We start from the raw sequence: 22643 nt of genomic DNA on the forward strand, positions 1-22643 counted from the left end.
AGTGTGCATGACGTGACTGTTTTAATTAATATAATAAAAAATGCACTTTTTTTCTTACAGTTTTCTATATTAAACTGGTTTGCTCAAAGCTAAAAACCCTAACCCTAGCAGAGAAAGAGAAAGACAGAGAGAATGGGATCGGTGGACAAATACACGATTATGACACTCAAAGATGTTTTTAAATCTGTGGATCAGAAAGTAAATGTGGTTGGCGTTGTTCTTGAAACTGGCTTCCCAAAGCCAACAGCGGGCACGGGTAAACCCTAAACCCTAAATTTCTTCATTTCGCTTTACAAAGTTTGGATCTTTCGGAGTTTCACTGGCAATGATGATTAAAAGGCCGGACTTACGGCTGCCATTTACTTCCTTGGTAGTAGATTGATGAACTTTATCGTGAAAGTGTGTTCTGAGCCAGCACTCCCTATTTTCCTTTTCATTTTCATTTCATTTTTTAGAACAATGTTGAAATAGAGGAGTGAGGGAAAGATAGAGGAAAGTTTTCAGTTTTGTTTTTATTTTTATTAGTTAACTTTTCCATTCTTACGAGCTTGTGCTTTTGGTCCCCTTAATTTTGATGAATACTCACACTCAAGTGTATGTTCTTTACTTTAGGTTTCAGGTCTCTCCCAAGTTATCATTAACATGTAACATCTGCTAACTATATATTTTATCATGTATAAATAATGCAGATTTCTGTTCCATCCTCAAAATAATTGATGCCACACATCACGATATGGCCATGACTGTCAACATTTTTGCTGAAAGTACAGAAAAACTTCCCCTTGTTGCTGCTGTTGGGGATGTAATTCAACTTTGTCGTGTCTTGGTAATATCTAATACTGGTATTAACTTTTGTATGTAGAGATATGTTTGCTTTTGTTTTCTGGTCCTTCTTGGCTTTTATATACATGTTTCTGATGATAAAAAGGCTTTAATGTTGACATGTTATTTCATAATTCTGCCAAGAACTGAAAATACATTGAGCATCAACTCTTCATTTGCTTCATTCTGTGGAAGTTGAATGGAAGTAAACTTCACTAAGTGTAGAAATAGATAGACAAATTTGTTCTTTTTTTCTATGAACTTTTTCTCTTGTAATTTGTAGGTAAAAGAACATAATGGGGAAGTAAATGCTGTTTTCAACAAAAAATATTCCTCATTTGCTTTATTTAAAGGCAAAGATGGTGATGATTTATACCCGTATCAAGTTTATTCTAATTTTCACCCCAGATATGTAGACAAGTTGCTCATACATAGGCTGAGAAAATGGCTTGTCAATTTCCAGCTTCATGAAGGTCCTCTATTATTTCAGCTTTAATGTACCTGAATTCAGTTTATATTTGTCTTTAATTTCTGTTGTCTAATTTAAACATAATCTCTGCACATGCATGTATACACTCAGTTACTTCTAACTCGTGGTCAAATCAAAAGGTGAAAGAACTCGGTTTAAATTCTCTTCTTACAATCCATAATTATTCTTCTATGTATAAATCTCAAGACATAAACTGCTTGGGCATTTTCTAAAACGCTCATTAAAAGAATCTGAATCCCTGGTATGAACATGTAATTGATTCAAAGAGGAAAAAGTTGTTTGAGGCATATTTCATTCCTTCTTGGGCCTGTAGAATTGTTGTGATGATATGATACTTAGTTACTTATCAGGCAATGCTTCTTTGGTACGGGTGACTTCTGGAAGGAGTATGTTGCTGCTTGTTATAAATTAGCTGTTTCTAAATTAATTGGCTTGATCAAGATCATGCTTCATCTTTAATGAAATCAATTTATGCTTTAAGGTTTTCTGCTTAAGTGGTTCAGTAGTTATTGGTTTATTATTAACTTCATCTAGTTTTCTATTGTGAACTGTGTAGATTCTAGTAAATTTCCCATGTTCAGAGAAATCAAGGAAGAGACTTACATTAATTTGGCTTGCAAGGTAATTCAGCTATTTTCTAGTTCTGATATTTTGTATGATTGAGTTCGAGAGATCCTACTTTTACTTTTAGTTGTTACCACACCAAGTTGTTGATTCTTTATCATACTTTTACTTTTTTGTTCCATATTAAGATCCTTCACTGCTGTGAGGCTGCAAACGATGAATGGTTTATCTTTGCCTGGGATGGTACCGATACCCTACCAAATGCCATATCTTCAAAGTGAGTTGCTGCTATTTTACTTTTACGTTGTCAGCTCAGTTCATTTTCCCAAATGTACATCCAGAGTTTGGATATAATTAATTTCTTATAACTGCTTTGTAGTACTCTTTTTATAAAGTCCTATTGAAGGCAAGTTGCTGGAAATAGGCATAACAAATTCCATGGTTGGTGTTTTATTGCTTTCCATTCAGGAAAATTAATGATATTATTTTTTCGATTATTGTGTGCTATTTATCTTCTCCAACACTCCCCTCCCCCTTCTTACTTGGCTGTGGCAAAGGAAGTTTTGACAGGTGGTTTAATTGTAATGACATCCCAAGAATTGTAAAGTTTAGATTGGATAGAATGTTTTTATTTTTATATTATAAAAAACATCAACTGGGAGAATTAAGTGAGTTAAAATAGGATGGAACGTAGCATTTTAATAATGGAATAGCTAATCGAATTGAGTATAACTGTATAAGGTTAACTGGTGACAATTTTTGTCCACTAAAAAAGGTGGAACGAAGGGGAATAGGACAAAACTATTCCACTGTCTGTGTGCCAAATGCTACCTTAGATTGGAGTAATGTTTATTTCGCTTAACTAGGTTTCACAATTTTGTTTTCTTTTTGTATTAATTATAATATTTTAATTTGTGAGAGTGGTCTAATATAAATTTTATTTGTTTTCTGAATTGCAGCTTAGAAGATGAACTTAATCATCCACTTCCTTTACAACTGGAACCTTTGCCTTTGCCAAGAGAGATTTTATGTACTTTTCCAGCTGTTGGATCCATCCTGAGAATAACTTTGGAGGAATATGTTGGGAAGAGGCAACTCTACCTTCTAAGCATTGGTAAATGGGTCAAGTTTACGAATATGCGTCTTGAGGTGCGTGATGGACTGTGGCATGGTATTTTTACGCGTTTTACAAAGGTTCGATATACACCAAACGAAGATCTGCTCATTGTAGAACGTCAAAGGTGGTTGCTAATTTAGTGCACTCTACATGGATTCATGGATTATCAGTTAACTGAAACTTCTGCACGAATTTTGTACCAGGTTGTCTGATGAAAGACTATCTCTGAAATCAGGAAGAATGCTTTATTCCAGCTTCCCTGAGCCTTCGCCGATTACAGGTATTTCATTCTTGACACACTAACTCTTTGATTGGTGAACGTTGAGTTAGATTTATGGTTTTCTTTTGGGATGACACTAAGCTTTATCTTACAGCTGTCAATTGTCATGATCATGTGACACCTGTTACTTTAATGAGTGTTCTCACTCATTCAGAGGTACTATTGATTATTTTCTTCACTTAAACCCAATCTCTTAACATCAAACTCTCTATTGCTTGATGCTATTTACCTTTGAGCATTACTGTTGCTGTTCAACTTTATAGCTAAATTCTTATGTTGAAGGTGACGGCTAAATTCAAGTGTGTTGTTCGGGTAGTAGCAGCAATGCCATGCCAAGCTGAACTTCTCCGCTCTCCTGCTGGGACATATAGAATGCGGCTAACACTAGAGGATTCAACTGCTAGAATCCATGCTTATGTAATTGATGAGGATGGGGTTAGAACAAACTTTGACTTCTCTGTTTTTAGGATCTTTTTGGCACCAATTACACCCCATGCACGTATAAATGATGTTACACTTTACTGTTGGGTGGCCATTGTTGATTTCAACTTGCATTCTTGGCAATTATCTGTTCTAGTCTTGCAAAATGTTTAATTTATTTGTTGGGGTTCTGCTTAGCTGATTTTTTTTTCTGTACTTGGCATGATGGTATATGACAGGAGACCCTTTTTGATGGTTATCCGGGCGTTGAACAGTTGAGAAGGAAGCTGGAGAAATTACTTGGAATAGAATGTGATGGTAGCAAGGATGGGGAAAAGGATACTCCAAGAAATCCACCATGGATTTGTGTTTGTCTCAAGTCATTCTATGTCCAGAAGGCTGATATCTGGGGTACTAGAAACTTCAGAATATTTGGCACCAAAATAGTGGGAGATGCATGATAGAATGGATATGTGGTTATGAATCCTGTTTTTTTGCCTCCTTTTGAAGGAATATGTGGGGAAAGTGGAGGATCCTAGGTAATGCAACTCCATTTTGCTATGTGCATAGAAACCCTTTTTTGTAAATCTTCCAGGGCTTTATTTTCTATGTAAAAACATGTAAGTAAATGAAATGCACAAATTAAATATATATATTTATATATGTCTGTTTCAAAGTTAAATGTTTTTATGCACTGTAGTTTTTAAGTAATTATAAATCAGTAGTAGATGATATTTTATACAGTATGATATGTACATGTCGATATTTATTTTGAAATATAAATTTCAAAAATTCTTTCCCTGCTTATTATATTTGATATTTTGAATGGAATGGTTTCAAGAGTTTTCATAGAATTCTTTCTCTTCAGATATTTATTCGAATAGGGAAGTTTTTAATTTTCTCAGTCCTGTCTCCGTTAATATATCTGTCTGTTTTTGAAATTGAATCTCAACCTGTGAAGTTAGTAGTTTTAATAACATTAAATTATAATGTTAATTTAAAATATAATGTACTTTTAAATTATTCATTGTGTACGGTTAAATGGTCTATTAATCATTAGCATATATATATATATATATATATATATATATATATATATATATATATATATATATATATATATTTAATGAGACTCCCGAATTTTAACTGAATAAAAAGTACAATTTTTTTAATGTTGTAGTTTTAAGCTTTGAACCAGAATAATAAACTTTTATAATATTATTTATATATTCAAAAAAACATTTATTAATATATATGCATATAATTTATTTTCATGTATTGAGCATGATAAAATATTTGTAGACTTTAATTGCTTTTAACTATGTTTAATCTAATACAATTTAAGCATATAGAATGTTAATAAATCAAATTCATGTAACGGGACAGTCCACCTTTTCTCCGGTTCTTTGTTTAAAATGAAGGAACTTTACAAGATTTCACTTGGATAAAGCCTTTCGTCTTGGATAAAGAAAGGTACAATTTCCTCCAATTAAACACCCTTATTACTGACTCATATGTATTGTGCAAATTACGTGTGAAACCATAAACGCTAAAAGAACTTAAAAGGTTATGATTTAGTGGAAAAATCAAGTTATTTAGAATTACTAATATTTAAAAAAAATAAAATTTAGAATTACTTATATTTTTTTTAAAAATAATGTTTGTAATGTTAATAGTAATAATGTTAATAGAAAAGCTTTTGATAAAAAAAAAATCTGGGCTGGTTAGTGGAATTGTTCTGTAATTTGGATAATAAAAGAGATACAAAATCTTACAAAGCGTATGGATGTTGCTTGGGGTCTCATATTTTGGGTTTGGGGTTTTGGGTTATGTGAAAAGGTGTGAAAGCCGTGCCCCTACCTTACCAATGAATATCTACAATGCACTTATAAGTTTCCCTATGGTACAATTCGGCCTATAACTAAAAGACACAGGGAAGGAGAAGCTGAACTAGAGTGCTGCAGGTACACCAAGGTCGTTATGGTGATTTGGCTGAGCCACCTCTCCAGCTGCAACACCAGCTTGCCTTCGTTGCCTCTCCCGGAGATATAGCACAGTTATGAGGCATGCAAAGAGGGTCAGAATGGTAGCATTTCCCTCCTCCATCAGCACATTCTCCACCCAAGCTTCTAATTTAGGATACAGTTCTGGCAATGAATCAATCACGTGGACCTGATCAAAACAATAAGCACAATGCAGTCCAACAGTGAGAAATCTGAAATATCGTTGAAAAGGTGAAAAAGCAAGTTACACACTGAGGCCACTGAGAGCGTAGAACACCAGGTAGATATTCATTTATGAATCACACACCACACTCAATCCAAAACTTTATAGTGATAAGTTTCTTGATCTTTGTTTTATACATTATTTAACTTGCTCATTGCTATACAATGTATGATTCCAACTCCAAAAAACTCTCTTAAACATGAGTCCCTTCACATTATAAACTCTCCTACACACTGTCTTGATTCATGGCCAGGTTGCAAGAGATCATTCGCATTCCATGATCCACCACCACCAACTCCATTATACTCGCTTGAGGTGAATACCAAGAATAATCGACTTTGATATTCACTAATGGGTCACGACACGAGCATACATACGAGACAATAGGTTTTCATGTTTTTTTCCCTTATATATCTAAACTTATCCATTTCTATGAAATTTTGGATTCCAATTCACACTTGAATTCCAATAATGACAGGGTAATGACAAAGAAAAAAGAGGTGGAGTGATGCAGTACACAATATTAAGAGATTATACACCAAATAAGCTCGCGTTGTCCAATTTGAGTGTATAACTCCTTTGTATCAAATAAAACTTTTAACAGTAACTAGAGAAGTATGTTGTGAGTTAGGTGTAATTGATTTCGTCAGTTTGTTACAACTGATTCCTATCGAGTCACTGTAGTATATTCAATCTATAATAAATACATTTTCTCTCTGTATGCCACTCATTAGAAGGAAAAAAGCTAAGTTTTGTTGATGAAATATAAACAGCTCGATAGGTCATTCACTAAGATTCTTCTTCAGTAAATATAGATAATATATATCAATACATTTAATGCATGGGTTATTAGGTAAACCAAAAAGACTTACCATGAAACTGTCATCATAGTTCTTACGAATCCACAAGCTTGAAAGAGCCAGCGTAACTGGCAACTTTGCTGCACGATCATGATCTAGAGCTTCATCATAGTAACGTTTTGCTAGATGAAGGTCAAATGGAAGTCCTTGGCCATGCTCATGCATGTATCCAAGATTAAACATGGCTTGTGCATTAGATTGTGACTTGGCATGCATGTAAGCTTCAGCAGCTCGCTCATAATCCCTGGCCGTACCCTGACATGAGGTGTAGAAGGAAAACACAAGAAAGTGAAAAAATGCAGGGAAAGAGAGCAAAATGGCTGAAATTGAATTCACAGCATTGCACATGGTCAATTCATCCCAAAACCACATACCCGACCATAGTAATATGCATCTCCAATGAGTAAAGCAGCATGTTCATTACCCTGCTCAGAAGCTTGCCACCACAGAGAATGTGCTCTCTGATGCCTTTCTGCATCAGTGCAAAATCCAGATTCACCCATGCACATGCTACGTTCCCCATATTTGTCAAGAATCCAAGCAGCATTACTTTGCGCCACCTCATACCCCATCTCAGCCATTCTTGAATACAACATAAATGCCTTGCCAAGATCACCTTTTAAGTATGACTCTAGAGCCCATCTGGACAAAGAACTCCATGGGCCCCGCTCAGCAACGAGTTTGTACAGTGCAGTAGCCTAAAAAAACAAAAAGGAATGTTAGCACATACTTCGTTGGCAGAGACTTTGATGATACAATAGTCATTAAGGAATGAAAAATACAGCATTACATGAACTCAATTTAAGGCCAGTACTCAGATTAGGTTTCTATAATAATAGCCGCAGTATTCAAATAAATTATACATACAATCCCAAATGGTATTTCCCAAAATATATATGTGTGAGCCATTGCGGGTACACAAAGCTACAAACAGGTGATGTATTAGGGAACCCAAACAAAATGAAAACTACCTGTACCTTATCAGTCATGTAATCCATATGCACCACTCAACACAGAACTTTCAAGAACTATGTAGAACAAAATCTAAAGTATTCAGATATCACTGCCATCAATAATATGAAGAGCGGGAACACTAAACAGAAAAAAAAATCCTCAAAACACTCAAACATCACTAGTCGATGTCCCTTTTGAATAAGTAGACGCTCATTATCTCTTTTCAGGACCGTTGAGTTCTTAGTTTATAGCTGTCATACTACAGTTTGGAGAATAATATACTTCAAATTAGCCAACATACCGTAATCCCCATCTAATTAACTCACAAAAACTGAAACAGTAAGGAATGTTTTTTAAAGTGGTAATTGTCCTTCTAATTGTAAGTAGATAAAGGCTTGTATCTAGAACAAAATCAGTATAATATAATTGATTCTTCTGATAATCATCAATCCCAAATTTTAATCCCGCCTTTTGATTAATTTCATTCATCTGGTGCAAGTATCAAAACACATTAAAGCAGTATTCAGTAACATTTAAGAACAATTATGTCAGCCCAAATTTTTAGACTGCCAGACTGATGAACAAATAATTAGGTCATCAACAGAAAATTGCAGTTATCATAAACAATATTGGATATGATTAAACTGACATTAGACAACTCAAAGTTAAATATATCTCTTACATATTCTGAAATATATTACATTGTATTAAAATTACGTGAGGATCATACTACCATCAGACTGTCACATACATTAATCCATCAGATTTAGCAACACTTTCACAAACAAAGAATCAATCAACTTACCAAGTGAATATTCTTCTTGAACCCAACACCATTGTGGAAAATCTTAGCCAACTGGAAGAACGCCTTTGGTTGACCATTGTTAGCAGCCACCACGAAGAACTTACAAGCCAGCTTAACGTCCCTCTTGACTCCAATCCCCTTGAGATACATGACACCCAAGTTATAGTGCCCCCCAACCTCCTCGTTCTCTGCAGCCTTTTCAAAATACTCCTTTGCCTGTGATTCATTAATCATATCATAAGTCAAGGATAACTGCACAAAAACACACACACACGCAGAAAGGGAGCCAAATAATGACAAGGTGGAAATATAACCACAATCCTACTTTAGTGTAATTCTTCTGGTCAACTCCATAGCCTTTGACATACAAATATCCCATGCCATTATAAGCAGAATACAGCTGGTGCTTGGAAGCAAGCGTGAGCCACTCAAACGCTTTGGTGTAGTTTCTCTCAACACCTGCTCCCCTAGCATAGATCTCTCCAAGAAGTTCCATAGATCGTGGCTCTCCCTTCTCCACAGCCTTCGAAAACCATGACAGCGCCTTGGAGTGATCACGCCTCAATCCCCTAAGGCCAAAGTAGTAAAAGAGGCCAACTTTGTACATGGCGGCAGCATTCCCCTTCTGGGCTTGATACTCCAGTATCTGAAAGTCCTCGTCCTCTTCCCCCTTTGATTTTCTCAGAGCCTCCTTGTTCTCCTCAGCCCCATTGTGGAGCCTAACCGGTTCAATCACAGGGGAATCTTTCGAAATCAGAAAATTATTCACAGCCACTTCAGCTAATTCAGCATACAGATTAACAGCTTTGTCAAACATCTGTACCAACGGCGATACAATTTATCACAATACTCACAGAAATCGTAAAGACAAATGAATCAGTGATCAGAAAGGGGAAAAGAAAGACTCACGTCCTGGCGCGTGTACTTATAAGCCAGAGCCATCTTGGACTGCATGTTGCCACCCTCGGCAGCGAAGTGGTGGTATAAGAACGCCTTCCCCTTGCTTCGCTCTCTCAGAAGCCCCATTTCCCACAAAAACCCTAGAACCGATTGGGCGGCGGGGTGGCCGGTCTCGGCCTCGGCAGCAATCTCTGAGGCGCCATCCTCAATGAGGGCGGGGTGACCGGACATGAGTTTGTCGACGGCGGAGTAGTAGGCAGCGTCGGATTCCGATAGAGGCTGGGGATCTCCGGCGGGGGGCTCGAAGATGGGGCGCCATGAGCCAGGGTCGAGGTCCTCCTCGGATTTGTGGGCGTCTCCATCGCCGAGCTCGTCCCACTCGGCGGAGGAATCGTGTTCAGCGCTAGGATCGTCCTTGAAGTCTTCCTGAGAGAGGACGAGCACGAATTGGCGTGCGGCGACGGAGAGAGAGAGAGTGAGGAGAGAGAGAGAGAGGGCGAGAGAGAGGAACAACCACTTGGGGCCAGGCATGGTTCTTGCCGATTGCAATCCCCACCACTTTTTGGGACTGAAATGAGAAATGCTGATGCAGAGGGTATTCTTGCAATTATAATCTTCAACTTCTCTTTGCCACGTTTTTTATGAACATTTCTCCACTAGGAATTTGCCATGTCAGCTTCCTTTTTGGGCTTAGCCCACCTCACTAAAATCCTCCTCGATCAAAAAGTCTCAATTTAATTGGGTAATTACTTCCTGTACCACCCAATTTCATTATGAAAAAACGAAAATTTCCTTAGATAAAATGTAGGCTATATAAAATCTGGAATATGTTCCTGATTTTTTTTCCATACCAAAATTTTTGTATTGTAGATTTTTTTATACGGTGAGATTTTGATTTTTGATTTTATTTTTATTTCTAGAATACAATAATCTCTTCCAAATCTTCTTTTTCAAAATGCATTGTTTTCAAATTTGGATTTTTATTTCTGGAATGAAGGGTATTTTTGGGAATTTAAAATTGTGTAGGTGCAGATCAAAATGATTGGGTGTAGAAAGAATTTTCCATTTAAATGAAGTATTTGTTTCAATAATTTTATTTTAATATATAATTTCATTTCTAAAACTTTTAAGTATCAGGACAATAACTTCAAAATGTAACTTGAATAAGCATAGTTAAAATGGTATAGAAAGTCAAACTTAAAATAAAGATAATTTTAAAGAAAAGGTAAATAGTTTAACATTGAAATAAGAGGAAGATAAAGTAAGAAAAGAATCTTTGAATGATTCACATTGCAAGGGAGGGCTCATCTAGTGGAAGAAGAATCTCAGAGCTCTGGGGAAGGCTCTTTCTTCTTCACTCTTAAATCTTCATTTTTCATTCTTCATTCTCCTCTTCTCACTACCAATGTCTTCTCTCCTAGGTAAGCTTCTCACGATTCAATCTTCTTAAAGTCAATTGAGTAGTATTTCAGTCTCTGAGACTCAAAACTTTGACAGATGATTGCAGGGAACACTTATTGGAAGTGGATGCAAATGCCAAACTCAAATTCGAGATAAGGAATCTGACGAGAGTTTCCCACGATGGGGTTTCAATCCTCAAAGGCATCAACCTTGATATCCCAAAGGGTGTCACCGTTGGGATCATAGGCCCCAGCGGCAGCGGCAAGTCAACGCTCTTGAGAGCCTTAAACCGCCTCTGGGAACCGCCCTCCGCCTCCGTCTTCCTCGACGGCCAAGACATCTCCCATCTCGACGTTCTCTCTCTCCGCCGGAAAGTTGGCATGCTCTTTCAACTCCCTGCCCTCTTTCAAGGTCTCAATCCTGCTAAATATTTACTAAATTCAAAGAAAGTTTATTTTTTGTGGTTGTGTTTGAATTGAAGCTTGTATTGATGGTGGAGGGTATCTATTCTATAGGCACAGTTGGCGACAATGTGAGGTATGGACCAGGGCTTAGAGGGAAAAAGCTAAGCGATGATGAGGTGCGCAAGTTGCTGGAAATGGCAGACTTAGATGCTTCTTTCATGGACAAGTCCGGGGCTGAACTCTCTGTGGGTCAAGCTCAAAGGGTTGCACTTGCTAGGACTTTGGCTAATTCACCAGAGGTGACATCAAATTAACTTTTTTTTGTGTTTGCTTTTCTGTTTGTAATGTTGATTTGATTTGGGGTAGGTTTTGTTGTTGGATGAGCCTACTAGTGCGTTAGATCCTATATCGACAGAGAACATAGAAGATGCCCTGATGAAGCTGAACAAGAACAGGGGCATGACAGTGATCATGGTCTCTCATAGTATCAAACAAATACAGAGGATTGCTGACATGGTGTGTCTGCTTGTTGATGGTGAAATTGTTGAAGTTCTGAAGCCTGATAAACTCTCCGAGGCCAACCATCCCATGGCACGAAGGTTTCTTGAACTCAGTTCATAGGGGTCCCAACCTAAGGCAAGAGTTGTCAAATTCTATCTCCACTTATTTGGTTTTTACAACTTTTTTTTGTCTGTTCTTATTTGTTTGTGTATGTTAAGACTGCTTCATGACATTGTGGCTGACATAGGATTGTGGTAGTGGAGGTTTAGTTAAAATATGATATTTTTGAATATGATATTCAACAAATAGGATGTGTAAATATACTCAATTGTGTGATCAACCGACACGAAAATTCATACGACATACGAAAATATGGATATGGATACAGATTTAAAATGTAGAACACAAATATACAATTCTATAAAATTTATTATCTTTTGTAATTTTTTTAGAAAAAAAAATGTTTTTCACTGTTAATTTAGAAAGATTGTTTCTTATTTTTATAATTATAATAAAAATTTATATAATAAAATTAAGTTTTTAAAAATTAGTGTATTTCTTTTTTTAAAATTATGTTAGAATTATAAAAAATTTAATAAATATTTTTTGAATGGACATTTCATTACTTTCAGATTTTGCGCAGAAAGTTTTGTTGCGGTTAAAATGGCAAAAGGACAGATGTGTTGTCGTTTGGGTTCACGCCTGTTCAACAATAACCAAATATTCCAATTAACTTTCAATTATTGCACCAATGTTTCAGCTTTAATATTCAACTCTCCTTACTCTGTTATAAGCTTATTACCATCAAATTATTTGTAACTTATTAATATTAATTAATACATTTTACTCATCATCATTTACTTATGTATTTTTATACATATTACCATCAAAGTTTTTAACTTTTCTTTTTTTATATACCCATTCAATTTGTAATCAAAATAACAACCTGTTAAAAAAAACACGTCAGTTTCTCATTTCTTTCGAACTCATTTTTATATGTTTTTTCCTTAATATCGTTACTAAGATGAAATTTGAAGAAAAAAATTACGATTTGTTTTCGAGGAATAAATTTTGCAAAAAGATCATACTTATTCGATAATAATCAATATTATTTAATTTTAATTAATAGTAGTTCAATGGTAATACTATTTCACTCCCATGTATTGTAAGTTGTGTACTAATTGAGAAATAGATCAAGATTAGGCTAAAATCAATAATAATAATAATAATAGAATTTTCTGAAAATAATAATAATAAATCAATCTCCTCAATACGGATAAAAAAATAGTTAGTGTCCTGTCTCGTTTATCTATTAAAAATGCTAGGTCAATATTTAAAACAATTACATTTAAATAAGAAAAAGTCTATGTCATTTAAAAACATTTAACTTTCACGACTTAGCCTTTTTTAATTATTATAAATATATAAAAATAATGATATATGATAACTCAAATTTTTTATACGAAGTGGACTTTAAGCCTAACTTAACTCCTAAAATCGGCTCAATAAGGTGAGGATTGCACCGACTTATATACAATTTGAGATCTCCATCACACCCCTCACGCCGAGAGTGATAGATAGAAACTCGTGCATGTGATAACATATTATGGGTGGTGGCCTGATAAACCCAACAAACACTCGTTAGGATAGGTTCAAAAATGACTCTGATACCATATTACAAAGTGGACTTTAAGCCTAACTCAACCCCATAAAACTGGCTCATAAGGTTGAGGTTTGCACCCACTTATATACAATGAAAGACTCTAATCTCTAGTCGATGTAATTTAAGTTTTTTTTTTTATATTTTTGAATTATAAATTTATTTTTTATTTTATATATATTTACTTTTAAATCTATCAGAATACGAATTCTATCTATAAGAAGAGTTATTAAAACATTATTTTCTTAAAAATAATGTGTAAATTGATATGTATATTCATTAAATGGATAAATTTATGTGGAGGGTTACTTTTGTTGATGGATTTGATCAAGTGTGTAATCTTAAAGTTATACTTTTTTTTTTTTATCTTAAAAAGGACTCACCACAAAACTCTTAGATTAAAATATTGAATGGAGTTGTATATTTAAAATTTGAATTGAAGCAAAAAGAAATGGTATTAAGTTAAGAAGTTTGAATTTATTGTTTGGGTAAATGGAAGCATTTGAAGTGCATGAAGCATCCTCATAGCATTCATGATTAGTAGAAGTGTTAAGTTGTATTGTAGTAACTATTCCAACACACTTTTTGGAACACTCAACAATGCTAGATCCAGCTACTGAACTGCTTCCACCACCATCTTCACCCACCAGTTCATCTATTTCCTCCTCTGATCTTGACACCGAGGTAACACTTTCACCCTCAACAAATTCAAACCCACTTATCCTATTGCCTAAAGTTTCATTTTTTCCACCGATTCATCTCATTTTCTTTCTGGGTTTTCGATTTCACAGTCTACGGGATCCTTCTTCCATGACAGAAGCACCACACTCGGCACTCTTATGGGTGTCAGCTTCCCGGAGATTACCTTCAGAGCCTCCGACAGCCACCCACATTCAACCATCTCCGCCGCTGCCGCCACCGTGGACGGCTCCCAGAGGGCTTCCGAGTCTAGGAAGAAGAAGGCCATCGTGGCGGCGGAGCGGCGGCGGAAGTGGTGGTGGCTGTGTAGGGATGGCGACGCGAGGCCGGCTTCTCTAGGCGAGTTTCTCGAGGTGGAACGGCGCTGCGGTGACGGCGCGTTTTATGGTACGGCAGCGGAACTTGAAGGAATGGTGATGGATTCGCCGAGGAACCACGGCCGGGCTTTGTTTTCCGACGGGAGGGTTCTTCCTCCGTCGAGCGTTGACGACGGAGCATCGACGGCGGGAAGTCTTTGCAGTAAATTCCCAGTTTTGCTCACCGGGATCTGTAGCGGCGGCGCTGGATAAGATTGAGTTTGAATTTTGATTCTTTTTTTAATAAACTGAAAAAAAAAAGGAAAAATGGTTAATGATTTTTTTAGGATTGTTTGTTACTATTATTACAATTCTTATATGCCTGTGATTTACATGCAGACTTTTACTTTTCACCTTTATTTGGATAATACTATTTTGATGAGTTGTTTAAATAAATAATAAATAAAATAAAATGAATTCACTTAAAACATAGATGATAATTAACAAAACTTTTAGTTCATTGCATTTTTTTTGTCAAAGACTATATAGCATTGTGTGATATGATATGGTAATCATGCATAGGCAAAATAAATTTAAACTAGTTTATTAATAATATTATTATTATATAAACATAGGGGGGCTCGATGTTATATATTATTATTCGTAAAGTTCATTTATGCAATAAAATAATATAGACTAAATTGTGGACAAAAAATAGCTTCATAATAAATAAATGGTAAAAAAGGAGGGTGGGGATTGGAATCTGGCCCTAAATAATTGCAATGGAAAGAGACACGATTATTATTTTATCCATTTTATTTGTTTTCTTGTTTCAATTAAAATTCATTGTTAAATAAATTCCAAAGTTAACTCCAATTGATTTTAACGTTTTTCTTAACTAATTTCAATTAATGAAAAACCTGAATAAAATGAAAAAAAAACACAAAATGAAATTAGTTTTTTCATTTATTTTACAATTCATAGTTAAAAAATTCCAAAAATCTAATTATTCATTATACTAATAATAATTAGAAAACAAAGGATTAGAATAGTTTTTTTTTTTTACTTTCTATATCATTGTTATATACTGTGAGTATTAAAAAAAGACCTAGTTTCATATGATTTAGTTTTCACATTTTAAAGGATTATATAGAATCACTATTGGTATATCTCTAAAGTGAATAGTAAAATTACAGAGATGCTACTACTATTTCTACACATTCACAAAATTTTGCCACTTTTTTCGAGGGAAAGCTCCTCCTTTAATTGATCAATGAACAAGCCAAGGAAGTTGCAGCAAAGGGTCTACCTAAGAACTCCTTCATCTAGCTTACATGGCATCCACGCAGCTCAGATATTTTGGTCTGCAACAACCACATATGGACTAATTGTAATATCTAAAGTAAAGCTATGCTTGCAAAAAAAAATGTCCAAGAATTTCTACCCAACACAAGTGAAGAAAAATGAACATGTTCATGGAGTTTCATCAATGGTCTCCAGTGCTGGTCTCCAAGATCTCTGTTTGGAGTACCTTTCAACTGGTTCTGGCTCCCTCACCACCTGATTAGCAGCTTCTAATCTCTTGAGATCCGAAGGGAACATGCAAAATTCAGTGAACACTGGAAAAATCTTTCCCAAGTTGTTGAAACTTGTATGCTTGGTTGGCCTTGATGCTTTGTAGTTAAGAGAGCTCATTTCTTCATGGGTTAGCACGGAGTAGAGCAGCTCCATTGGTAGAAGGAAGTAAAATTTGCGCCTTTGGAGTTCCTCATCAGCTAGAAGCCCTTGAATTCGGTGTCCCACTTTGAGGTTGGTAGAGTCACAAACAAAGTGTCCAGGGTATTCCAGCATCAGTTCTGCAGCTCTCATTGGTTTTGTGTAGCTCTCTAACCTCCCATCCAAGAACAACACCTTGAAGACCCCATTTGCTGTCAAGGAAGGAGTGCAGGAAGCTGCGTTGCCCATTTCTGAGAAACTCACAGAGGGGTTTCAGAATTGGTAGTATTTGGTATTTCACCTTGGAAATGTTGGGAATGTCACTGTATTTATCAGTGAAGCTGTCTGGTTGTTAAGAAAGAAAGAAAGAAAAATAGTTGGTTGTCGTTTTCTGGCTGAAGGTCCATAGTTGGGTAATCAGTTAGCATATCTTTATTTGGATAGTTTGATTTTATTATTTTGGTACTGAAGTTTGTCCCAAGTCTTGTTATATCTTTATAACTAAGTTTCCCATCTGGCAGAGGCTTAGTTTTTATGCAGATATGAAATTAAGAGAAATGGGCATATAATCTATTTGCCCCTTGTGTTAAAGATCATCTTTTTTAAAGGTTAGAAAAGCCACAAATGAAGGAAATAGGCCAACCTGGCAAATTTGGCCTCTTTTGTGGTCGATGTATGGAAAAATCATGCACATAACATAACTTTTCAAGTTTGTTTAGTTTTGTATTTCTTAGGGTGTATTTGTTAAGAGAATTGGAGAGTAGTTTATTGGAGTGCACATGGGGAGGGATGGAGAAAAGGCCAAGGGATTTAGATAACCTCACTCAAGGACACTACCAAACTAATGATTAGATGTGGTACCACGTAATTTCTTTGATTTTATACCATTTTTAAAGGATTCACCTGATATCTGCTAATGTCTACACATGCACTTTGTTTTGGTTGATATGAAAAGAGCATATGCATTTGATGGCAAACGTCAAATCTCTTGGTATCAAGTCACCATCCAATGCTAGCTTGCACTATATTCCCACAGGGTCTACTTGTTCTCATGTGGTCTGCTACTAAAATTTTCCACACAATTACTCCAACACACAGCTAATTAGATAAACAGTCTACTTTGTCAAATCTTAAAGAACAGCAGAAAGAAAATCAACCACTTTGGTGTTTGATAGGTTCTTAGTTTTCTCCAAGGATGTTTGTTTTCTTGTAATAAATATGTTGGGAGAGTGGTTGGCTAAAACCAAAGTCATAGCTATAAAATTTGATTTAAAAAGGTAGGTAAAAGAGGGAGAAGAAGTATTAATAAATTTGGTTGCTGAATTAAGAAATGAAGAATGATAAGTAGGACAACTAAATGATTGTAGTTTGGTTTTGGACTTTGGCCTATAATTAGTTGTCATAGGGGTTGAATGTGCATTGAATGTTCTATCTGATGGGTTTTCTTTTCTGCTTGTTTCCTATCGAACAGAAGGAATATCGGTTGTTGCTTATATGGTTGACATCAACGACAACAGAGACACACATACTTCACAAACTGTTGAACTACTTCTTCATTTCTTCTACAACACAATGTTTGTTTATGATCATAATATGAAATGCAAAACGTATCTATCTGCTACATTGGATTGCAACATGACACTGCATTACAAAAATGAAGTAATGGGAAAACAAAAAGATTCAGAGAAGAAAATTTATAATTATACTTTTTGTACTTTTATAGGCACTGAGTGTATGTTCATGCACAGGCAAATTGATTACAGCTCCAACCCATACAACTTCAAAGATCTCTGGCCAGTTAAGACCAGCTGTTTGCTTTGCACCAAAAGAAAATCAACTATAATCATAAACACTCCTATTTTGTATTTGCTATCTCAACAGCACCAACTTTTGGTGTACAAAAGGGATATTTAATTAATTAACTCCGACAAAATATTTTTAGATTAATACACTCATCTAATGTTGTTAATTGTGTGAGGTAATACTAATTTCTTACAGTTACTTGTAGTTTGGAAGTATCCTTATACTAATGCTACCAGACTTGGACACGCCTTTTAAATGGTGTATCCCTATTTAACACACGTATTAGACATCGTCACTCGTATGATACTTGTAAGATTGTAGGACACGATGTATTGTATGACACTTGTAAGACACGTATTAGTGAAATGTCAAATTAAAAAAAATATTTGTTGGACTTCTGACAATTTGGATACACGTATCAGACATCGATACTCGTATGGTACTTGTAGGACACGCATGAGTGAAGTGTTTAATTAAAAAAATATTTGTTAGATTTATGACAATTCTAAAATGATTCTAAAGAGAAATACATTAATTTTCTAAAAACTCAAACTTAATTGTATAAATTTATATTATAACTATAAAAATAAAGAACAAATTCTTTTGAACTAGTTATAAAAAATAATTTTCTATTAAAAAATTATTAAAAATATATTTATAAAAATAAATTTTTATTATATGATGTATAAATATATAATATATACAACTGTATCTTATATTTTAAAAATTATATTCAGTGAAATAAAAGAAGAGTAAAATTAGGCAAAGCATTAAAATATCTTTTATGGTATATATTAGTTTGTGGCGTTTAAAGTGGTGAGTGGGACACACCAATGAGTAAACGACACGTTGGGATGTTGAACGTGAATAACCTCATCTCCAATGAGTTAACGTTCTCCACTTGTCCCTGCTGCTGCTGTTCCTTCTTCTTCCACAGGTAAATGTTTCATGTTTGTACTTATCACTTCCTTTGCTTTTCTGTTTTCAAAGCTTGCTACTTGCTGCGTTAGCTGATTCCTCTTCTCTTCAGGGATGGCTTATGTTCCATATGCAAGTGCAAATTGCAACTCTTTATTCCAAAAGTTTGCAATTTTCCATGTGGGTAATTCTGCTTTGCCATTCTTCCATCCGGGAGTTAAATCTTGTGCACTTTTTAACAGAGGTCCGTTCATTACTCAACTACTTCTGTGATTTGTGTTCGCTTCATTGCATTGGCGATGCTTCTTTTCTTCCCTGAAAATTGCAATTCTTTTTTAATGTGGCATGCTGCAATTTTAGTGTGCTGTTCTGTCAATTTACTTTCTTTGCTTCGTTAATTAAATTTGGTTTCATTTCCTGTCATACTCTTCTTCTCTTCCTGCTAACTATTCTGGAACAGTGATTCCCCAGTGCTTTAATCAAAAGAGGAGTTTTGCTTTATCAGAAAATAGATTTCATTGCAAGTTGCCAAAGAAAGTGAGATTCTCTGTCCCTAGAAGTAAAAGTTCTTCCAACCCTAGTGGAAGTACGGATGAACCCTCTAAAGAGACAGAGGTAAGTATGGGTGAATACTAATGTGATGATATTATTGTCATATTTAGACACTATTAGCCAATGGAGATTTTATTTGGTTGGAGATTGCTGTCAGCTTTATATTTTAACCATGAAATTTGAAATCTTGAGAAGTTAAGGACAAAAAGTGGTTGCAGACCCCAAATGTATGTGCTAGGTTTCTGCTTCTTTTTTTTAGTTAATCCAAACTCCACTTTCTAATATGACATCAAACCCTATTTTAATGAGTTTTGTTGGACATACAGTGTTATCTTTTTATTAAGCTTCTTTAGACCATACACAAATATCTAATTTCTTGCTTAAGATGTCCAGTTCTAAACGTGAGGAGATGTGATGGAAAATATGACTTAAATGGGAGTATCTAATTTCATGCTTAAGATATCCAATTTTTGGCATGAGAAGATGTGTTAAAAATCTCAAAATATAGTATATAAATAAGTAGAGGTTTATGTTGAAGATTCCACATAGAGATTAATACATTTTATAATATATAAATTGGTGCAAATCTCACCTTATAAGCTGATTTTATGAGGTTGAGTTGGATTTAAAGTCCACTTTCTAATATAACAACTCATAAAAGAATAGCGCCTCTACTAGAAGGAAGACTTTTCCACATTTCCAGATGGATGGAAATGGGTATATCTGTTCTCTTTAGACTATTCTCTCTCTTGATGTTAACTATGAGTATAAAAAAGTTTAATCTCATGGATTCACTTCCTTATGTTTGATATTTTATGCTGTTGTCTTCTGAAAACCAGTCAAGTGGTAATTAATTAGGATTTAGTGTTTTAGTTGTGGAAATAGGTTCAATAAATGGAGAGTAGTTGTTGTATTTGTCTGATTTATACTTCACTCTGAAATCTTCTACTTGCATTATCAGCCATGCCATCTCAAGCAGTTAACAAAATGAGACGCCTGATGCTTATTCTTTTTTGGATGTTACAGAAGACACCATTTGGATATACAAGGAAAGATGTCCTAATAATTGGACTTGGGATTACTTTACTTGGCATTGGCTTAAAAACTGGATTAGAGGTACCTGGCCTTTTGCTTATTCAACACCTTTTGTTTTTCTAATATTTTATTCCTTCAACATCTTTTTACTTACCTTATTCCAATTCATAAGTGAGAAAGTATCTAGTCTGAAGATTCTTAACAAATGGTTCAGGTTCCTTGTAAATAAAGAACACAGTTAGTGTACCTTCTTTGAATTGCTTTTGCCCATGATGCAATGGATAACATACAGGCACTTATGCAGTAGTGTTAATTCATGCAACTGTTCTTGAATAATTTTTGTAGTTTGCTGGAATTGATTCACTACAAGCAGGAAATGTGGTTCAGCTAGTGCTGGTTTTGGGCCTCACAGTTGGGTGGATCTTTACATATGTGTTCAGAGTTTCAAACAAGGAAATGACATATGCACAACAACTACGTGACTATGAAAGGAAAGTAATGGAGGTACAACAATCTTAACATGGTTGCTTTTTGAGCCAAATATTTGAAATACTTTCTTTTTGATTGGCCAAAAGAATTGAAGTGCATGTTGGGTATTGAATTATGATATTTCCTTGTCAAATTTGACCTTCTTCTAATCTTTTCAACCATCTTGTAATTTGGTTGAAGGCATTATATCTTGTTCTATGATATCATAACATAACCCTTTTATTTTTAAGAGAGTATGAATGAAATAGAAAAGATCATTAGTCCTTAAATTGTAAAAATGGATGCATTTAAAAAGTATGCAATGACAATACATTGGTGCTACCACATGAGCTAGCTGTAAACAAAACGGTGTCCCCTAAAATATTTACAGTGACATGACATGACCAAACTTCAGACAATAGAGATACAAACCAGGAAATATTACTTTGCATGAAGTGTTTCATGCTTTGTGTAGAATAGAACATTTGTTGAAGCATGTTACATTGCAGATTGCACTGGTTATGATATCTTTTTGTTGTGGGGGGAACTGTTCATACTGTCTAGGACTAAATATGACTTGTAAGGATGCATAACATTATTCAAAACGTTTCACACAATGTGATGAAATATTACTTATACTTTCCTCTTTTGTATGAGCTTCAGAGAGTCAGAGTCTGAAACATTCAGATGTCCCGAAAAAGAATGTATAGTGAAAAAAATTGTTGAAAATCCTATATCGACTAAAGATTAGAACATTTCGTATATACATGAGTGTAAACCTCACTTTATAAGTTCATTTCTTAGTACGATATCATAGTCATTTTCGAGTCAAGTTTATTGAATTTGTCAGGTCACCTGCTATTTAATTAAACAAGCTAAAAGCTTGAAAATTTTGTCTGCGACATTTCACGTTGTTTCTGAATATAGCATGACACTGAATGATATTGACCCTGTTGAATCTGCAGAAGCGGTTGGACTCCCTAACAGAAGCAGAGCTACAGGCACTGCTTGAAGAAGTTGAGGAAGAGAAGAGACGCTAGCTAGTGGTGCGCTGGTGAACAGAAGTAGCTTGTTTGTATATATATACACTGAATTTTTGCCAAACTCTTTGAAACAGAATTTTCAATCTATATGGAAACAGAAACTAGTTCACACAAGTTTCAGCTACGCTTTCTTCAGTTTACTTACAGACAAAGGGAAGGGACCTCAAAATTCTTGAGTGTTCTCTTCACAAAAATTCCTGATCGAAGCAACTGTGTTGGATAGAATGATGATGCTTTTATTCGTCTAAGTAATATATTTTTCCTTTGTTTTTTATATCGCTTTTATTTTCATAATTCTTATTTTATTTTATTTCCTCTGTTTCTCTTTCTTAATCCAAAATATAAACATAAATGTTCAGGGATGGGATGAACTTGTTCTATTTTTAAACAGAAAAAAAGAAAACTAATGCTGATAAGGTTGATCAATACAAGTACGAGCATTAACTTATTTAATTAATGCGAAAACTAAATTGTAATATACACACATAATTAAATATTACTTAGAAAATTCTGTATTTTTTTTATAATATGTTTTTTTAATGATTTCTTGCATTGATTATTTATTAACTAAAATATTACGAGTATGAGCTATTATCTATTTCTAGAATCTTATCTATAAATAGCTCACATATTTATGTATAAGATTTGGTATGTTGAGGTTATAAGTTGATGGTTGAGTAAAATAAGAAACTTGATTAATAAGAGAAAA

At 34.8% G+C, this 22643-nt stretch overlaps 6 protein-coding genes and 1 non-coding gene across 10 annotated transcripts; 5 read left to right on the forward strand and 2 right to left on the reverse strand.

Annotated features, from left to right (window-relative positions):
- The first annotated feature begins 56 nt into the window (after positions 1-56).
- LOC137813053 (protection of telomeres protein 1b) lies at positions 57-4375 on the forward strand. 4 transcript variants are annotated; one of them, XM_068615342.2, is made up of 10 exons: positions 61-256; positions 690-826; positions 1106-1295; positions 1869-1933; positions 2065-2153; positions 2836-3117; positions 3197-3273; positions 3368-3429; positions 3556-3708; positions 3933-4375. In XM_068615342.2, exons 1-10 carry the CDS (start codon positions 133-135, stop codon positions 4152-4154), a joined length of 1401 nt encoding a protein of 466 aa, XP_068471443.2. In that variant the 5' UTR covers positions 61-132; the 3' UTR covers positions 4155-4375. The 4 variants fall into 4 exon arrangements, with proteins under 4 accessions (XP_090155460.1, XP_090155459.1, XP_068471443.2 ...); XM_090299334.1 differs by lacking the exon at positions 1106-1295 and having other exon boundaries at positions 57-256; XM_068615343.2 differs by lacking the exon at positions 1106-1295 and having other exon boundaries at positions 62-256; positions 690-842.
- LOC137813144 (small nucleolar RNA snoR113) lies at positions 321-415 on the forward strand. The gene has a single exon (XR_011081378.1). It is a non-coding gene; the product is annotated as a small nucleolar RNA snoR113 (small nucleolar RNA).
- Positions 4376-5417: 1042 nt separating the features above from the next.
- EBS5 (HCP-like superfamily protein) lies at positions 5418-10699 on the reverse strand. Its single transcript, XM_068615336.2, has 6 exons — positions 9448-10699; positions 8864-9355; positions 8539-8754; positions 7154-7477; positions 6792-7034; positions 5418-5865 (listed from the first exon to the last, which is right to left on the reverse strand). The coding sequence occupies exons 1-6, from the start codon at positions 9967-9969 to the stop codon at positions 5644-5646; spliced, it is 2019 nt and encodes a 672-aa protein (XP_068471437.2). The 5' UTR covers positions 9970-10699; the 3' UTR covers positions 5418-5643.
- A 20-nt stretch (positions 10700-10719) lies between these two features.
- Positions 10720-12050, forward strand: ABCI17 (non-intrinsic ABC protein 3). Its single transcript, XM_068615337.2, has 4 exons — positions 10720-10859; positions 10936-11250; positions 11355-11542; positions 11610-12050. The coding sequence occupies exons 1-4, from the start codon at positions 10844-10846 to the stop codon at positions 11862-11864; spliced, it is 774 nt and encodes a 257-aa protein (XP_068471438.1). The 5' UTR covers positions 10720-10843; the 3' UTR covers positions 11865-12050.
- A 1776-nt stretch (positions 12051-13826) lies between these two features.
- Positions 13827-14818, forward strand: LOC137813049 (uncharacterized protein At3g17950). The gene is made up of 2 exons (XM_068615338.2): positions 13827-14088; positions 14196-14818. The coding sequence occupies exons 1-2, from the start codon at positions 14005-14007 to the stop codon at positions 14670-14672; spliced, it is 561 nt and encodes a 186-aa protein (XP_068471439.2). The 5' UTR covers positions 13827-14004; the 3' UTR covers positions 14673-14818.
- Positions 14819-15619: 801 nt separating this feature from the next.
- LOC137813050 (DUF4228 domain protein) lies at positions 15620-16578 on the reverse strand. Its single transcript, XM_068615339.2, has 2 exons — positions 15844-16578; positions 15620-15763 (listed from the first exon to the last, which is right to left on the reverse strand). The coding sequence occupies exon 1, from the start codon at positions 16362-16364 to the stop codon at positions 15873-15875; it is 492 nt and encodes a 163-aa protein (XP_068471440.2). The 5' UTR covers positions 16365-16578; the 3' UTR covers positions 15620-15763; positions 15844-15872.
- Positions 16579-18721: 2143 nt separating this feature from the next.
- LOC137813055 (uncharacterized) lies at positions 18722-22212 on the forward strand. The gene is made up of 6 exons (XM_068615351.2): positions 18722-18855; positions 18949-19080; positions 19297-19451; positions 20415-20504; positions 20769-20927; positions 21857-22212. The coding sequence occupies exons 2-6, from the start codon at positions 18951-18953 to the stop codon at positions 21929-21931; spliced, it is 609 nt and encodes a 202-aa protein (XP_068471452.2). The 5' UTR covers positions 18722-18855; positions 18949-18950; the 3' UTR covers positions 21932-22212.
- Positions 22213-22643: the final 431 nt, after the last annotated feature.

The sequence above is a fragment of the Phaseolus vulgaris genome, chromosome 2 (genome assembly GCF_051622355.1).
Source record: "Phaseolus vulgaris cultivar YP4 chromosome 2, ASM5162235v1, whole genome shotgun sequence".
In the NCBI taxonomy this organism is placed as follows: Eukaryota; Viridiplantae; Streptophyta; class Magnoliopsida; order Fabales; family Fabaceae; genus Phaseolus; species Phaseolus vulgaris.

Bases quoted from the DNA above. Each gene is read 5' to 3' on its own strand.
- LOC137813053 (XM_068615342.2), top strand. From the start codon at position 133: ATGGGATCGGTGGACAAATACACGATTATGACACTCAAAGATGTTTTT. The intron at 3,118-3,196 runs GTGGTTGCTAAT...ATTTTGTACCAG, and splicing joins CTCATTGTAGAACGTCAAAG to GTTGTCTGATGAAAGACTAT. The intron at 3,709-3,932 runs GTTAGAACAAAC...GGTATATGACAG, and splicing joins ATGTAATTGATGAGGATGGG to GAGACCCTTTTTGATGGTTA.
- EBS5 (XM_068615336.2), bottom strand. From the start codon at position 9,969: ATGCCTGGCCCCAAGTGGTTGTTCCTCTCTCTCGCCCTCTCTCTCTCT. The intron at 7,478-8,538 runs GTAAGTTGATTG...TTGTTTTTTTAG, and splicing joins TCAAGAAGAATATTCACTTG to GCTACTGCACTGTACAAACT. The intron at 5,866-6,791 runs GTAAGTCTTTTT...TGTTTTGATCAG, and splicing joins ACTATGATGACAGTTTCATG to GTCCACGTGATTGATTCATT.
- ABCI17 (XM_068615337.2), top strand. The intron at 11,251-11,354 runs GTCTCAATCCTG...TCTATTCTATAG, and splicing joins ACTCCCTGCCCTCTTTCAAG to GCACAGTTGGCGACAATGTG. The intron at 11,543-11,609 runs GTGACATCAAAT...GATTTGGGGTAG, and splicing joins CTTTGGCTAATTCACCAGAG to GTTTTGTTGTTGGATGAGCC.
- LOC137813049 (XM_068615338.2), top strand. From the start codon at position 14,005: ATGCTAGATCCAGCTACTGAACTGCTTCCACCACCATCTTCACCCACC. The intron at 14,089-14,195 runs GTAACACTTTCA...TCGATTTCACAG, and splicing joins CCTCTGATCTTGACACCGAG to TCTACGGGATCCTTCTTCCA.
- LOC137813050 (XM_068615339.2), bottom strand. From the start codon at position 16,364: ATGGGCAACGCAGCTTCCTGCACTCCTTCCTTGACAGCAAATGGGGTC.
- LOC137813055 (XM_068615351.2), top strand. From the start codon at position 18,951: ATGGCTTATGTTCCATATGCAAGTGCAAATTGCAACTCTTTATTCCAA. The intron at 19,081-19,296 runs GTCCGTTCATTA...ATTCTGGAACAG, and splicing joins TTGTGCACTTTTTAACAGAG to TGATTCCCCAGTGCTTTAAT. The intron at 20,928-21,856 runs GTACAACAATCT...TTGAATCTGCAG, and splicing joins ATGAAAGGAAAGTAATGGAG to AAGCGGTTGGACTCCCTAAC.